Raw genomic sequence first — 16,271 nt, 5'->3', positions numbered from 1 at the left:
ACTTAACATTTTTGTATTATTGTTTTGTAATGTAAAAACAAAAAAAAAAAAATACATGAAAATGCCATCCTGACCAAAACACGGCCTCGTTGCAACAATATTATTTAACGTGTTAAACAGGCCACATTAATCGCAAGAATTAACATTTAAACTTTCCCAGGCCTAGTTTCTACTATATAATGGTTACATGATTTAACTTAATTGTTTAAATGCACTGGTCTAATAAATTTTAAATAAAATGTCTACAGAATATCTAGTATTTTATGCCTTTGTTGCATTTTTACCTTATGTAAACAATTGGCAGTATTCGTAGTGATTTTTCTTGGATTTTAGGACCAGTATTGTCATCTACATAAAGTAGAGGGAAATTCTTCCGTGTATGTGTTCATCCACATGCAGCACGTATTACTAAAAAACTGAGATACTGTCACATCAACTTGACAGCAGGAAGTGTAAGTCAGAGTTAAATAGTTGTTGTCCTTGAAATATTTTCATAATTTTATAATCTACCATTGTTGGGAGTTGGTTCTGGCCTTGGCGTTGCTGGGATAGGCTTATCCTAAATTGGAATAAACCAGGTTCTAAAATTAATAGATGGTTGAGTTGGTAAAAATATTCTACTGCATGAGATTAATATTTTAGTTCCGTCAAAATTCTGCCAAGTAACTTTACATTGCCATTTGAACTAACGTGTAGTACAAGGAGTACCATGTGACTGTAGAGTGCTAAATTGACAAAAGAAACAAATGTATTCAGCAGTTTAAAAGATGCAATTGAAAGAAGAAGAAGAGCAGCATGATAAGAGTCTCGGGTCTGCCGACAGTCCTCCACTGCTCACATTCAAAGACTGGTTGTGCCCTGGACTTGGTGTCATTTTGAAGATTCCTGGCTGGCTTCTATCTTTGGCATATGAATCAGATTGCAGTATTTCCATCATTTCCCCCTCCCCTCTGACATTACTGGGCTAGCTGGTCAGCTTGTCACAGAGGGTGGAGAGTAAGAGAAACGAGAGGCTGACTGTCCAAAGAATGTGACTGATCAGAGTGCAGCTGTCACCTCAAGGCTTAGGGGACTCAGTGGTCACCTTCCCAGGGATTTCAGCATGAGATCCTGTGTATAAGAGAGAGTTGTGGGAGAAAGTTGAAAATTTTAAAAAATTTAAAAAAAAAACAAACAAAAAAAAAAAAAACGTAAGAAGCTGTAACCAGGACGCCAAAGAAGTTGCACCTTGTCCCTTAAGACCTTGAAGATCCTGGAGAAGAAAAAAACAAGCAACGTCGCAAAAAGGCAAAGCAAGGAAGCTGCTAATGCAACATGATCCAGAAGGACTTGCACTAAAAATATCATCAGCGTTGCCTCACCAGAAGAACTTGCATGGGCTGGATCTTTTTAATTGAAAGATTAATTCCTTCTTTATTTTGGCTTTCAAGAACATTGTTGGATTTTTGAGGAATGTGAAAGGGTCACTTACATTGGAATCCATCCTTTTTTGTGGAGTTTGCTATTTCCTCATCTCACGTGGCCAGATTCTGCTTGCAAAAAACAGCAATGAATGGGAAAAAACCTTTTTAAATGTTGGTGATTTTTTTAAAGCATACGAAAGTAATTCACATAGTTACATTTAAGCTGTATAGCACTTGTGCTTAACTACTCAAGACTGTCTTGGAAAAAACAGGCTTCACAGATAAATCTGCTCACAACCATTTAGATAAACGTATCAGGACAGAAGACGGTGTATTCCCTAAGTGACAAAAAAGTGAAAAATGAAAAGGTGTTAAGACATCCTGGAGTTTGAATTCATATCAGAAAAGTCTGTCAAAAGACTAAGGAGGAATTAAAACTTTAACACAGCTTCACAATTTGCATTAGAACCATGCGTAAAGCTCAAGTCCAAATGACCCTGAAGAAATCAGGAGAGGAATCAGGTTGGTGTAGGACAGCTATGGCACCACCTAGCCCCCTTATACCATCAAAACGTGCCAAAGTGTTTCCAGACCAGGTGGTGCCAGAGATGGGTGGCCTCAGGGAACAGCATTACCAGACTGCACCCGTTTTCATTCGCAAGATGAAGAATGCTGCTGTGGGGACTGGCTGTGACATCCGGCTAAAAGTAGGAGTGGCAGGTGACCCACAGCCCACTCTGACTTGGTACCGCAATGAGTCCCGGATACCGACAGAAAAGCAGGAATACGGAGGGCTGTGGATTAAGGACTGCAAGCTCAGTGATGCAGGCCTCTATACCTGCATAGCGACCAACCCCCTAGGGGAGGCCCGGACCAGTGCTGTTCTGGCAGTCATGGATTTGGGTGAAGGTAATTTGTCTTTACTTTGTATTCTCTAAATAAAGCTAGAAGTGAAAAATTATGCCTTTTATATGGAGTGACTTGAGTGTAGATTTAACTTCTAGTTTGAATATGCTGAGTAAAAGTTTATCGTTTGAAAGAAAGAAGTTGCAGCTTGTTACTTAGTGTTTACTTAGCGTATATGGAGGTGACACAGAATGTCAACCCCATTAGCTTATAAAGTATATCGTATGCCGTACAAAGATGGAAATGTCTAAAATGATATTTTAAATGAAAATGGAAATGAATAAAGTAAATTAAAGGACTGTAAATTCCCCGTCCCCAGATGTTCCACAGTTCTCATTTGTATTTCATATCTGATTGTGTACTCACCATTACTTAACTTACAAATTAAATATACGGTAGTAATGCCTCAGTACACTGTTCTTAGGAAGGTAATTACCGAATAATAAAAGTGAAAGTGCTCTAAATAATAAAATACTTTTAATAATAAAAGTGAAAATACTTACTCTAGTAAGACACATAATGTACGAGGGGTGTCTGATGGGAATTGAGCCTACCTGTGAAGGAGTAACAACGGGTACATGAAATTTTTTTTCATAAGTAGATCAGACCTTGTTTCTCATTCCTGCCAATTTTCAACCTGATGATTATTTCTCCTACCTACCATTGCTGAAAACCATCCTGAAAAGTTGTCGCACGGAGTTCTCTTTCATCACAACAATGCGCCACACAGAGCTCACATGACAGTGGAAACGTTTGTATCTTTGAACAATTCCCCCAGTCTCCTTATTCACGAGATTTGACGCTGTCTGAGTCTTTCTCCTGTTTGGAATGAAGAAACACCTTGCGTGGTCACCATTTTGACACAGACGCTGCACTCACTGATGAGATGATAGAGTGGTGTGACCCTCAAGAAGTTTCCTTTTTTTTCTCCTGAGAGCATCCAGAGACTGTAATACCAGTGGGAGAAGAGCGTTCACCTTCAGGGAGACTACATTGAAAATTCCAAATTGTGCTGCGCCACTTCTTTCCCAGGTAGGCTCACTTCCCATTAGACACCCCTCTCGGAAAGCGTGTCATTTCTTTCCATCCATCCAATACTGAACTCATATAATCCACTTCAGCATTAGAGTGTGTGCCCATCCAAGACTGATTTCTGCCTTGCCCTGGACGCTGCTTGGGTAGACTCTGGCCTCTCATGCCTGAAGCGAATTAAGCAGGTTCACAAATAGATGAATGGATAAAATAAATACACAGTGAAACTTTAGAATGCAGCTTATTATTACAGTAAAGATTTACTATAGCCAAAATGTTTATTCGGCTGTTTTTCTAGTAATTTTAAGCTATTTTTTGAGGAAGGAAAAGTAATGCTAGTTTATTTGCACTGGGCAATGGCCATCAAGAATCCAAACAGTAAATGATGATGATTTAACTTTTTAAGCATGGATTTTAAATTCAATCCACCAGACATAACAGCAGGGAAGAGAAGGTAATGTGAGGCATTCCTGCAGCAGTGATGAGCAGGTACAGACTACCTGAAGATTTGCACTGTCCTTAGCTTGTGAGACAAAGGCTTCTAAGTGTGTGTTTCAGCCTGCAGATGTGAGAATGTCAGCTGCGATGATCACAAAGCCCAATTTGGACGTCACCCTTCCAGGCATATTGTGTTACACACATGTGAACACTTTACAGCACACTTCCTACTGTTGCAGCTTTGCAGGGTGTTCTGTCATTCAGCCTGGGAGTTTCAAAAATGTGTCTTTTCAAAATATTGCACAGAAATGATAATTACTTTTGTTATATAGGTTTTGCATAGATGCAAGCAATAATGATAATGTAATGAAGAATACAGCTGAGTTTTTGTGTCATGTTGGTTTTACAGTTTATTTACACTTTGATGGGATGAACAGCCTGTTTTAATGAAAACTCTTCTGATGTGTTTAATAAGCAAGCATGATGCAGATGATACCAAGCGAGGTGGATTGGCAGATAATCTGGAAACTATTGACTCATTACAGATGGACTTGGATAGCATACAGACTTGGGCAGATTTGTGGCAGAGGAAATTTAATGTCAGTAAATGTAAAATATTACACATAGGAAGCAAATGTTAAGTTTGAATACACAATGGGAGGTCTGAAATTTGAGAGTACACTTTATGAGAATGGATTTAGTGGACTCTATGCTATCAACTTCCAGACAGTGTTCAGAAGCCATTAAGAAGGCTAACAAAATGTTAGGTTATATAGCATGAATTGTGGAGTACAAGTCCAAGGAGGTTATGCTCAAGTTTTATAGCACACTGGTGAGGCCTCATCTTGAGTACTGTGTGCAGTTTTGGTCTCTAGGCTACAAAATGGATATAGCAGCACTAGGAAAGGTCCAGTGAGGAGCGACTAGGCTGATTCCAGGGATATAGGGGATGAGTTATGAAGAAAGATTAAAAGAGCTGAGCCTTTTCAGTTTAAGTAGAAGGAGATTAAGAGGAGACATGAGTGACAAGTTTAAACTTATAAACTGAATTAGTACAGTGGATTCAGACTCGTAAAATGAGTTCATCAAGAACACAGGGACACAGTTGGAAACTTGTTAATGGTACATTTTGCACAAACAGGAAGTTTTTCTTTACACAGATAATCATTGACACTTGGAATATGCTACCAAGTAATGTGGTACACACTACGACTTTAGAGACTTTTTAAATTTGACTTGATGTTTGTTTAGAAGAATTAAGGAGATTGGACTGGCAAGCTTTGTTGGGCTGAATGGCCTGTTTTCATCTAGAGTGTTCTAATGTTCTAAGTGTATTGATTGTGGCAATTGCCCTTAGATCAGACAATGGTTCATGTGGTCAAAGATAAAATGCAACAAGTTGAAATATGCCTTAATTCTTCTTTCATTAATCATTTTTATTTTAATAACCATTAACTGGCTTAAACTGTTAGTTCAGCTCTTCTCATTCTTTGTAATCATTTGTTTGGGTTATAAAATTGTTGAGATTTCATTTGTAGTAAGATTTCATATTGTATCATATGCATCATATTCACTGCTATATTTTACAATTTGGAACAAAGTTAAATCTGTTAGTGGATGTAACCCTTCTCAAAAAAAAGTTCAGTCATTTCTGATTGAACTTCACTTGTAAAACGTGTGCTGGATGAACAAAACAAATTTGTAAAATAATCTAAATGCAGTCAATGAATTATTGCACTTTCAAATTTTGTTTTTTATTTCTTGCTTTTATTTATTTATTGTTTTTAAACTAGTACATGTAAATGCCACTCAATACTAAAGTGTGTCTTTTGGTTTTTGCTCTGACAGTTTATCCTTAAACACAATGAATCAAACCCGACCTCACTTTCTGCTCATTATAACAAATGCTTGGGTCACCTAAGATAATCAGGATATATTTTTTATGGTTTCGATTATTGACCTTTTCGTATGCTTTTATTAATTTAGCAAACTGTGACATTTGTTTAGTCTTTTTGCTATTAAGTTTCCTGATAGTACAGTATCTTGGTTGACACGTCTCTGCAACATCGCATGGACATCAGGGGCAGTGCCTCTGGATTGGCAGATCGGGGTGGTGGTCCCCCTCTTTAAGAAGGGGGACCAGAGGGTGTGTTCCAACTACAGAGAGATCGCACTTCTCAGCCTCCCTGGAAAAGTCTATTCGGGGGTTCTGGAGAGAAGGGTCCGTCGGATAGTCGAACCTCGGATTCAGGAGGAACAGTGTGGTTTTCGTCCTGGTCACGGAACAGTGGGCCAGCTCTACACCCTTAGCAGAGTCCTGGAGGGTGCATGGGAGTTCGTCTGACCAGTCTACATGTGTTTTGTGGACTTGAAAAAGGCGTTCGACCGTGTCCCTCGGGGAATCCTGTGGGGGGTGCTTTGGGAGTATGGGGTACCGGACCCCCGATAAGGGCTGTTCGGTCCCTGTACAACCAGTGTCAGAGCTTGGTCCGCATTGCCGGCAGTAAGTCAAACCCGTTTCCAGTGAGAGTTGGACTCCGCCAGGGCTATCCTTTGTCACCGATTCTGTTCATAACTTTTATGGACAGAATTCCTAGGCGCAGCCAGGGTGTTGAGGGGGTCCGGTTTGGTGGACTCAGGATTGGGTCACTGCTTTTTGCAGATGATGTTGTCCTGTTTGCTTCATCAGGCCGTGATCTTCAGCTCTCTCTGGATCGGTTCGCATCTGAGTGTGAAGCGGCTGGGATGGGAATCAGCACCTCCAAATCCGAGACCATGGTCCTCAGCCAGAAAAGGGTGGAGTGCCCTCTCAGGGTTGGGAGCGAGATCCTGCCTCAAGTGGAGGAGTTCAAGTATCTCGGGGTCTTGTTCACGAGTGAGGGAAGAATGGAGCATGAAATCGACAGGCGGATCGGTGCAGCGTCCGCAGTGATGCAGGCTCTGCATCGGTCTGTCGTGGTGAAAAGGAGCTGAGCCGTAAGGCAAAGCTCTCAATTTACCAGTCGATCTATGTTCCTACCCTCACCTATGGTCATGAGCTATGGGTAATGACCGAAAGAACGAGATCACGAATACAAGCGGCTGAAATGAGTTTCCTCCACAGGGTGTCTGGGCTCTCCCTTAAAGATAGGGTGAGAAGCTTAGTCATCTGGGAGGGGCTCAGAGTAGAGCCGCTGCTCTTCCGCATCAAGAGGAGTCAGATGAGGTGGCTCGGGCATCTGATCAGGATGCCTCCTGGACGCCTCCCTGGTGAGGTGTTCCGGGCACGTCCAACCGGGAGGAGGCCCCGGGGAAGACCCAGGACATGCTGAAGGAACTATGTCTCCCAGCTGGCCTGGGAACGCCCCGGGATTCTCCCGGAAGAGCTAGAAGAAGTGGCCGGTGAGAGGGAAATCTGGGCATCTCTGCTCAAGCTGCTGCCCCCGTGACCCGACCTTGGATAAGCGGAAGAGGATGGATGGATGGATGGATAGTACAGTAGTTAAATGTTTAAATTCAGCTTTTGCATGCACATCAGCAGAAGATATGAGTTGTTGAGCAGAATGGCCCGTTCTCTTTGAAGTTATTTTGTTGTACTTAAAAGTTTGGTTTCAAAACGATCGTGTAATGCTGTTGGATTCTTGTCTAAGGAGCTCTTTAATCCGAAGTTTTGGACTTTACACCACAAGTCTACTGGTTCAGTTTGAGCCTCTGTCTCACTTTGTGATTCTGAGCAGGCCATTTAACCCTTCTGTGCTCCAACAGTAAAAAATATCTGTAAACAGCTGTAGTGTATGTTGATCTTGTAGGTTACTGAGGATAAAAGCATCACCCAATCATTTTACCCATACTGAGTAACTTTCCTAAGATTACAAACAAATACAATATATTACAATTTCAAAATTCAAAAGAATCCTACTTCAAAATGATGATTTTTCATTTCATGTGTCACAGCAGGTATTGACATCAACATTGATTAAACTCTCCAGGCCTTCACTTTTTAAAAATAATTTTATTTTTCAAAAGTAATGAAATTACCATAGGTAATGAATAAATAGTACTTCAGAACAATAATAACAATTGGTCTAATAATAATAAATACTACAACTTATGAGAGGACTTTGCAGAATGACATGGATGCATTTCTCTTCATTAAAAATGGCACCTACTATATGGCAAGTGTCATCTAGAGCAGTGGTCCCCAACCTTTTTGACAGCAAGGACCACTTTATTAGATGCAAATTTTTCCACGGACCGGTCGGTTGGGGGGGGGGGGGGGGGGGGGGGCAGTTTTATACACAATTTACATAACATTTCTATTATTATTAAGCAGTTTGCATACGTTTGCAACCCGAGATTTTTCTTCTTTTTTTGCATATAACAAAGACATATGCTTTGCATTTGCCATTCCAACAGATTGCACATCACAAACATTAACACTGTTATCGTTTTTTTCGTGTCTGCCGTTTCTATAGGAGGGTGACAATGAGTTAAATTCCAATGGATGTTTTTCAGATGTTGACAAGCAATAAGCAAAAGGTATCACTGAAAACCACAGAAAACAAAAACATAAAAAAAAAAAAAAAACAGTACGAGGAAAGTTCAAAGAAAAAATTATTTTTTACAATGTTTCTGTTTGGGGATCGTTGTGCAAACGTGCACAACTGAGCTGCGACCACAGATCTAACTGCTCTGTGGATGATTCATTCAAGCATTTCAAGGTCACCTCGTTGTAATGAAAGCATCTGCTGAATGTACTTCGTAGTAACGAGATTTCTATAGTCTCGTGTCATATGGGGAAACTGTCGGGATCGTAAAAATACTTTGTTGTAATACTCTCTCACCTCGGTCTCTCTCCTCTCTCTGGGCCGCTGCAAAGCCCCGCCCACCAAGCATTCTGAAAAGTCTGAGTGAGTCTCCGTTACCGGCTGTTCTCTCGCCGCCTGGCTGTCAGACGGCTGCGGCCCGGTAGTGGGTCACGGACCGGTGGTTGGGGACCCCTGATCTTGAGAATACGCAGTTCAGTATGTGGCAATGTGGCTTGCATTATGGAGAAAAAGCTTTATAATGTAGGACACAAGTAGGGGCCTGGTTTAGTTTTTTGCTGTGCTTTCTTTTCTTATATATGCGGCAATAAAAACTTAAGATTTCCATCCATCCATCCATTATCTAACCCGCTATATCCTAACTACAGGGTCACGGGGGTCTGCTGGAGCCAATCCCAGCCAACACAGGGTGCAAGGCAGGAAACAAAACCCGGGCAGGGCGCCAGCCCACCACAGAAACTTAAGATCTAAATTTTGTAAAGATAATGATACATCCATGAGCATATACTGGATTAAGATAGTTCAGAATGTACAGAGTATATATATATATATATATATATATATATATATATATATATATATATATATATATATATATATTGTGGATGTTGGCCCGGACACAGAAAGGCAGACACGTTCATGTCACCCAACATTTATTTTCCATTTTTGCTCACAAACCCCACAGTCCCCAAACTCCTGGCCACACAACACAATGCCTTTCCCTTCAGGCCGCCTCCTTGTCCTCCTCCGACGTCATCCTACTTCCACCCGACTCTTGTCTATCTCTGAAGGGAGGCAGCCCCTTTTATTATGTGCTCCAGGTGCTCCCCGGCAACCTTCCACTGGCACTCCCCAGTGTGGCGGAAGTGCCGGCTGCGCACCCCGGAAGCACTCCTGGTATCCTCTCTTTTCCTCCCCCCAGCACTTCCGGGTGTGGCGGAAGCGTTGGGGTCCAGGGTCCCCAAAGACATTGGGGAGCCCCCTGGCGGTGACCATAGGCCCCTACAGGGTAGAACTTCCAAGCTCTATACCCGTGGCCCCCAAAGCAACCAGGGCGGTCGCCCCCTCGTGGTCTGGAGGAGGCACAAGCCCTCCTCCGGTCCTCCTGGGCATCCCGGCTGGGTACCACCCCCATCCGGGTATCACAATATATATATATATATATATATATATATATATATATATATATATATATATATATATATATATATATATATATACTATGACAGACAGCCAGCGGCCTTGCCCGGTTGAAACACCCTTCTGGTGGAAGAACTGGGGGAGAGAACATATCAACAACTATACCTTCTCCGGGACGCGAGAGGGCAGCCCTCCTGGATTGCATTGGGGTCACGGGCTTGGAGCTTGGAAGCTCAACCCTATTGGGGCCTATGGTCACTGCCATGGGCTGCCTGGACACTGCTGGAGCCATGGACTGCAGCACTTCCGCCACACCAGGAAGTGCTGCTGGAAGGTGATCCGGGAAAACATGGAGTACTTCCGGGGATGCTTACAGCACTTCCGCCACACTCAGGAGTGCTGCCGGAAGAAGATCAGAGTGCACCTGGAGCACTTCCGGGTGCACTTTAACCTTCTGGGAGTGGCTCTTGGAGGGCTAGAACCACCAATAAAGAATCAGATATCACAAATACCTCGCTATATCGCGCTTCGACTTTCGCAGCTTCAGTCTATCTCGGAATTTATACGTAAACATATCTAAATATATAATGTGGATTTTTCGCTGCTTCACGTGTTTCTGCGGACAATGGGTCTTTTTACTTCTGGTACATGCTTCCTCAGTTGGTTTGCCCAGTTGATTTCATACAAGGGACGCTATTGGCGGATGGCTGAGAAGCTACCCAATCAGAGCACGCAGTTAAGTTCCTGTGTGCTGATTGGCTCAGTGATGGAGTGCCGAATTCGATTCCACTGCGTTAACCAGGAAGTCTCGTCTCGCTCATTCAGCATCAACGTGTGTCGCTGTCTAAAGAGTTAACTTTTGTGCTCTTTTGTGTGTATATTTGTGCATAGTCAAGCCCTTCGTTATGGCTCCAAAATGATCTGCTCCTGCTACTGCTTCAGGGGCCATGCCCAAGCGCCAACGGAAGATGCTAACGATTGCCAAAAAGGTAAAAGTTTTGGATATGTTGAAGGAAGGGAACAGCTACACCGCTCTAGGATACCATTACGGCATCAATGAGTCCATGATTCTTTTTATATTAAAAGGAGGAAAACAATATAAGATCTACAGCCGCAGTGTCCTTTAATCAGGGCGCAGAACGAGTTGTAAGTGGATGTAATAAGGCGGTAGTCTGGATGGAATCTGCTTTAGGGATTTGGATTGAAGACTGCCGGAAGCAGTGCTACACAGTCGCCTGAAGAGGCTCCTTTAGAAGAGCTGTAACGCTCTCCTTTGTTGTGCAGTAAAATTAAACTCATTGTTATCGGACAAGTCGTCATGTCATTGTTGGTGAGTAACCATAATTAATTTTCTACGTACAGTACTTAGTACATGTACGTACGTTTAGTGTCACTGTACACACATTTTACAGTATACAATTTTTCTTGCATTGTACGTATTTATTGCTGGTGGCCTGTCTATCGTAATGGCTGTAACATATGTGATATCGGAGATGCTTGATATCTTTAAAATAACATTTAGGTTTTACTGTATATAAACAGTGTGTTTACATACATAATTTCAACAAATCTTACCTAATATCTAAGAGAATACAAAGGGTTTATGCTATACAACTCTGCGAGAAATGTTTATAAGAGTGTGGAAGAGTTTCTAAGTTCTTAAAATATATAAAAATAACCATATAAACATATGGTTTTTACTTCGCTGATTTTCACCTTTCGCGGGGGGTTCTGGAACGCAACCCCTGCGATCGAGGAGTGATCACTGTATTCATGATCAGCATACTTGAAATAGCATAAATAGACACTGCACATCACTATATATTACTTTGCCACCTCATATAGCATTAGGGGATGAACCCCTGGGGTTAGGATGATGTGTCATACATAAGATCAAGTCCTTCTGATCATTTTGCTAAAGACACCTATTAGTGTACTCTTTACTGTAAAGGTGTAATTTCCAACTCAAAATACGGCCCAAACATTCGTTTTTTTTGTGTCCTGAGGACCAGAAAGCATGACATCTTGCATAACAAGACATTAAGTTGAGTCAAACGATATATCCTTGCCCAGCCAGGATGCCTCAAATGTAAGAAAATGGATGGACAGGCATTTCAGCCGGGTTGGTTGCTGATACTGTCACAAGCTCAACAAAGAGCCATAGCAAGGTTTGGGGCAGCCACCCATATATTATTTCCGGGCTGCAAATTTGAATAAATTGATGTACTGAAGTGTACAGATCGGAGTCCCAAACAGAACTGAGGGGATAAAGGGAAGGTAGAGGCTTTTAAAGGCCAGTATAGGAAGTGACCTCAAAGAGGCTGGAACCGGAATTGACATCATCAGGGCCAGGCGGAATTTCCCATGAGCATTATGCAGAAAAGTGAGAAAAAGAGTCCGTGCACTCGGCTACCTCCTGGTCTGGTTCGGGATTACTCTCATTCAAGCCCTTTAGCTGCCTCCCATGCGCATGTGTGTGACAGTACCTTTCCTGGTCAGGAGGCCAGAACAGAGGACGTCTGCTTTCTGGAGTCACATACATACATTGGATAGCAGAATTCCCGTAGCGGAGCTCCCATTTGTATACCTGCAGGGTATGGTAGGAGCTGAAAAGTGAATGGGTTAGCCATTTTGGGGCATTTGGTTGCTGCCAGGGGGAGGTACAGAGGAGTGATGTCACTGCTTTGGATGATTTCCGTTTGATCCAGAAGTGCTTCCAACATGCGGGTCCAGCATTAAAGAAGCCACGTTGTCTTCAATGGGGAGTCAGAGTCTGGAGGCAGACAAAAAGCAGTTATCTGGATGAGCAGAATGAAAAGGGAAAGTATTGTCTGTAATCTGTGATTGTAGTGTTTGTCCAATGAAAGAAGCTATTGTCCATCCATCCATTATCCAACCCGCTGAATCCGAACACAGGGTCACAGGGGTCTGCTGGAGCCAATCCCAGCCAACACAGGGCACAAGGCAGGAACCAATCCCGGGCAGGGTGCCAACCCACCGCAGGACACACTCATACACACTCACACACCAAGCACACACTAGGGACAATGTAGAATCACCAATCCACCTAACCTGCATGTCTTTGGATTGTGGGAGGAAACTGGAGCGCCCGGAGGAAACCCATGCAGACACGGGGAGAACATGCAAACTCCACGCAGGGAGGACCCGGGAAGCAAACCCAGGTCCCCAGATCTCCCAACTGCGAGGCAGCAGCGCTACCCACTGCGCCACCGTGCCGCCCAGAAGCTATTGTGTTTAATAAAAGAATTTTAATTTGGATTTAGAACTATACCTGGTCCGATTGTGTCTGGGATTTGGGGCTCAGTGGCATCCCCTTATGGTCACATGCTGATAATCACATCTGTGTAAAGACACAAGTAAAGAGCAAGTCATGTAGCAACTACTGTATATACGACTTCTATTAATAAATATATGATTTAAAAATGACACTTTCTTTGACTAATTTGTGTAAAAGTAACATTTGGATTATTGCTAACAGAAGGCATCTACATCTTGTTGTTTGAATTGTATAAAACTGGAATGTAGAATGTCTAAACTAGGAATTCTTAGAATAAGCATTGGAATGTAGTAGTAGTAGTAATAGTAGTAGTACAGTGAAATTCTTACTTATTTGTCTGACCAACATGCAACACCAGGCACCAGGATAGACTATTTTTATTTTTCATTTAGTATGATTTTATATATTTTGTCATCAATAGCACAAGAGACACATTTCTACAAGCTCACTAGCCAGATGTCTTTTACAGTATATTTTCATCTATACCATCTGTACCATGTGAGATCATGTGCCTTATTTCTCAGAAATAACTTAAAAATTTTAGCATTGCCTTATTGATCTGAATTGTCCCTGTGACCCTTACAAGCAGTAGAGAGTGCTGATATTGTTGAGGGAATTCAGAAGGTGATGATTTTCTGTCAAAGAAACTGAAGATCGGAATGGGCTGAATGTGTAGAAGTGTCTTAGTTACAGGCTTGTGTGCCATGATGGTTGAGTTAAGTCTCAATGTTAAATGTTTACACTCAACCTAAGCTAGAGATGCTGTTACAGTATGTGATAATATTGATGTTTCTTACACAATGTTGATCCAACTACTCAAGCAAGCCGGTAGCCTGCCCTAGATGGGGTACACGTCCATCACCAGGCACACTCGCAATCCCTCATTCCAGGCCTCACAAATGAACAGAAAGTGAACTTATTTATGATGTTGGAGGACATAGTTGCTTCCCACCCCATAAGTCTCAGCTGGATGAGTTTGAGAACATTATGTTATGTTAACTCAAGGAATGCCTGTTTATTCATACCAAATACAATATTTCACTTATTGTAATCTTGGTTTAGAATATGGGGATTAGGAAATCAATGACTGATAAACATGAGCGTTGCAATTTGCCAAACTAATTTCATCATTCATATTTATTAACTGTTCCATTTACTGCAGTGGGCTGCCTCCTACCTTGTTCTCCAGGAATTCTGAATTGAATAAGTGGGTTCAGAAAATGGATACAGTAGAAGGATGTACTGTATACTCCAATGCTATTGCCACCGATAGTTTTTTTTTTTTTTTGGATGAAAGGCAAATGCCTGTCATTTAATTTTTGTAAAATTTTTGTATGTGTAAAAAATATTGGTGCACTTTAATTATTAAATTATTATAGCATTTATTTTATTACACAATTTTTCAGTGAGTTAATTTAAATATAATAGGATTATTCATGGACACCTATTAACAAGCAATCAGAAATGAAAATGATTCAGTTCAGAGTATAAACCACTCCAAGTTTAGCATACCATTGGTGAAACTTTAATTAAGTTCTCCATATAGAAGACAGTTTGGTCATCTCCTTCTAGTGTAGTTGCATGCCGGTATGATGCTGCTATTTTTGCCATTCCACAGTCCACCTTATGTTGCTAACAGTTTTAAAAGAGCACTGTCAAAGAAATCTGAAACTTTACATTTGCAGATTTTAGACCAAAGTAATTTTCTAAAAGCAGATAGAGACACTGCATGCATATTCTTCAATTAAAGTTACTATGAGGTTTCCTTTTTTACAAATAGTATAACACACGGATCATAAAATGAATTCATTTTTTACAGCTAAGAAATGCCTTAATTTGATTTTATTGCTTTGTACTGAAGCCTTCAATAAAGGTTGATGAAATATAAACTGGAGGCACATTTTTATACGCTTCCCTTTCTCAGTTTTTTTTTATTGTTTTAAATAAAGCTTATCTTTTCCTTTCATAACTATAATTGGTTCCATTCACTTAGAATCAGATCTGGTGGTTGTAACTTCTTCAGATCTTATTATATGTCTGAGTGAAAACCTGCTGGTGAAGAGTGGCAACATCATCAAGAGGTTCTTCTTTGTCAGTTTCTTGTTAAACTAGCCACAGTGACTGTCATAGACAGGGAATAGAATAATTAAGAAAAACATTTGCTATCTCTTGCCCTATGTGTACCTTCAATGCCTTTCCTCTGTATTTACGTGTGTGAAAGTCTCTTAACCCGGGCTCCCTCTCTTGCATTCATTCCCATGAAGCCTGTTTGTCAGACTGTCATTTTTTTATAGGTGTCTTTCTCACATCCTGTCCATTTTTATCCTTCCCGTCTTTGGTGACGACTCTTAGAGTGCTCCCTATGCTTTTACTCCTCCTCGTTCGTCTCACACTCACACTTTCTCTTCTGTCACATCCCCAAACCAAAATAAATAATTACACCAGAGCCAAATAGACCAATCGGATTGCTCAGATGGACAGGACACACAGACTTTAGTGTTTTATTATATAGTAGATGCATTTGCATTCTTTCCTCTCCTTTACCTGTTCCAATAACCAGTCAGTATTGCATCTTGGCTCATGTGTCCCCTTCTTTGCAGTTGCCCCCTAATATCACAACAGAATTCTGCTAGTCTGCTTTCACTCCTAGTATGGTCCTTGTATGTCCTTATTAATAGAATATACCAACACACTAGTCAGATTATAATATCGTATACTGAATTGCTTTGACAACAAGATTGTTCCATTGATTTTCTGAACCTATTTATTCCAATAAAGGGTTGTGGTGAATTTGGCTGAAGGTGCTGTAGGAAAATATGAAATAATACATGGTGGCAAATGAGATCAATATGCTTAGAGTGAAAACTTAATTTCAATAATAACATAAAGTTTACATCTTAAATGTCTCTCAAGAAAGTTTCGGAAGTCATATGTACCATATAATCCCTGTTTAAACTACATAGTGTAGTAACCTGATACCACAGTAGATTCAAATGTAGACTTGTGCCATAAAAGCAATAAGTAAATTTACAGGTATAAGTTCTGATAAGTGCTTTACATTCTGCTTTATCCCTTCTTCCATACATTTCTGGAGTTTGTTTAGTCCCATCTCAGGGTTGCTGGTACCTGGAGTCTCCCTTGTAGGCATCTAAATATATATATATATATAGTGCATCCGGAAAGTATTCACAGTGCATCACTTTTTCCGCATTTTGTTATGTTACAGCCTTATTCCAAAATGGATTAAAT

General features: G+C 41.1%; 1 protein-coding gene across 1 annotated transcript in view; it reads left to right on the top strand.

Annotated features, from left to right (window-relative positions):
* Positions 1-1,578: 1,578 nt before the first annotated feature.
* spega (striated muscle enriched protein kinase a) overlaps positions 1,579-16,271 on the top strand; it is a 450,531-nt gene continuing 435,838 nt past the window's right edge. The window contains exon 1 of the mRNA XM_051931209.1: positions 1,579-2,312. Coding sequence (XP_051787169.1) covers positions 1,874-2,312 — 439 coding nt within the window. The 5' untranslated portion in view covers positions 1,579-1,873. The remainder of the gene's footprint in view (positions 2,313-16,271) is intronic.

The sequence above is a fragment of the Erpetoichthys calabaricus genome, chromosome 8, assembly GCF_900747795.2.
Source record: "Erpetoichthys calabaricus chromosome 8, fErpCal1.3, whole genome shotgun sequence".
Lineage (NCBI taxonomy): Eukaryota > Metazoa > Chordata > Cladistia > Polypteriformes > Polypteridae > Erpetoichthys > Erpetoichthys calabaricus.
The sequence above is the reverse complement of the archived record's forward strand: the minus strand, read 5'-3'. Positions and strand labels throughout refer to the sequence as shown.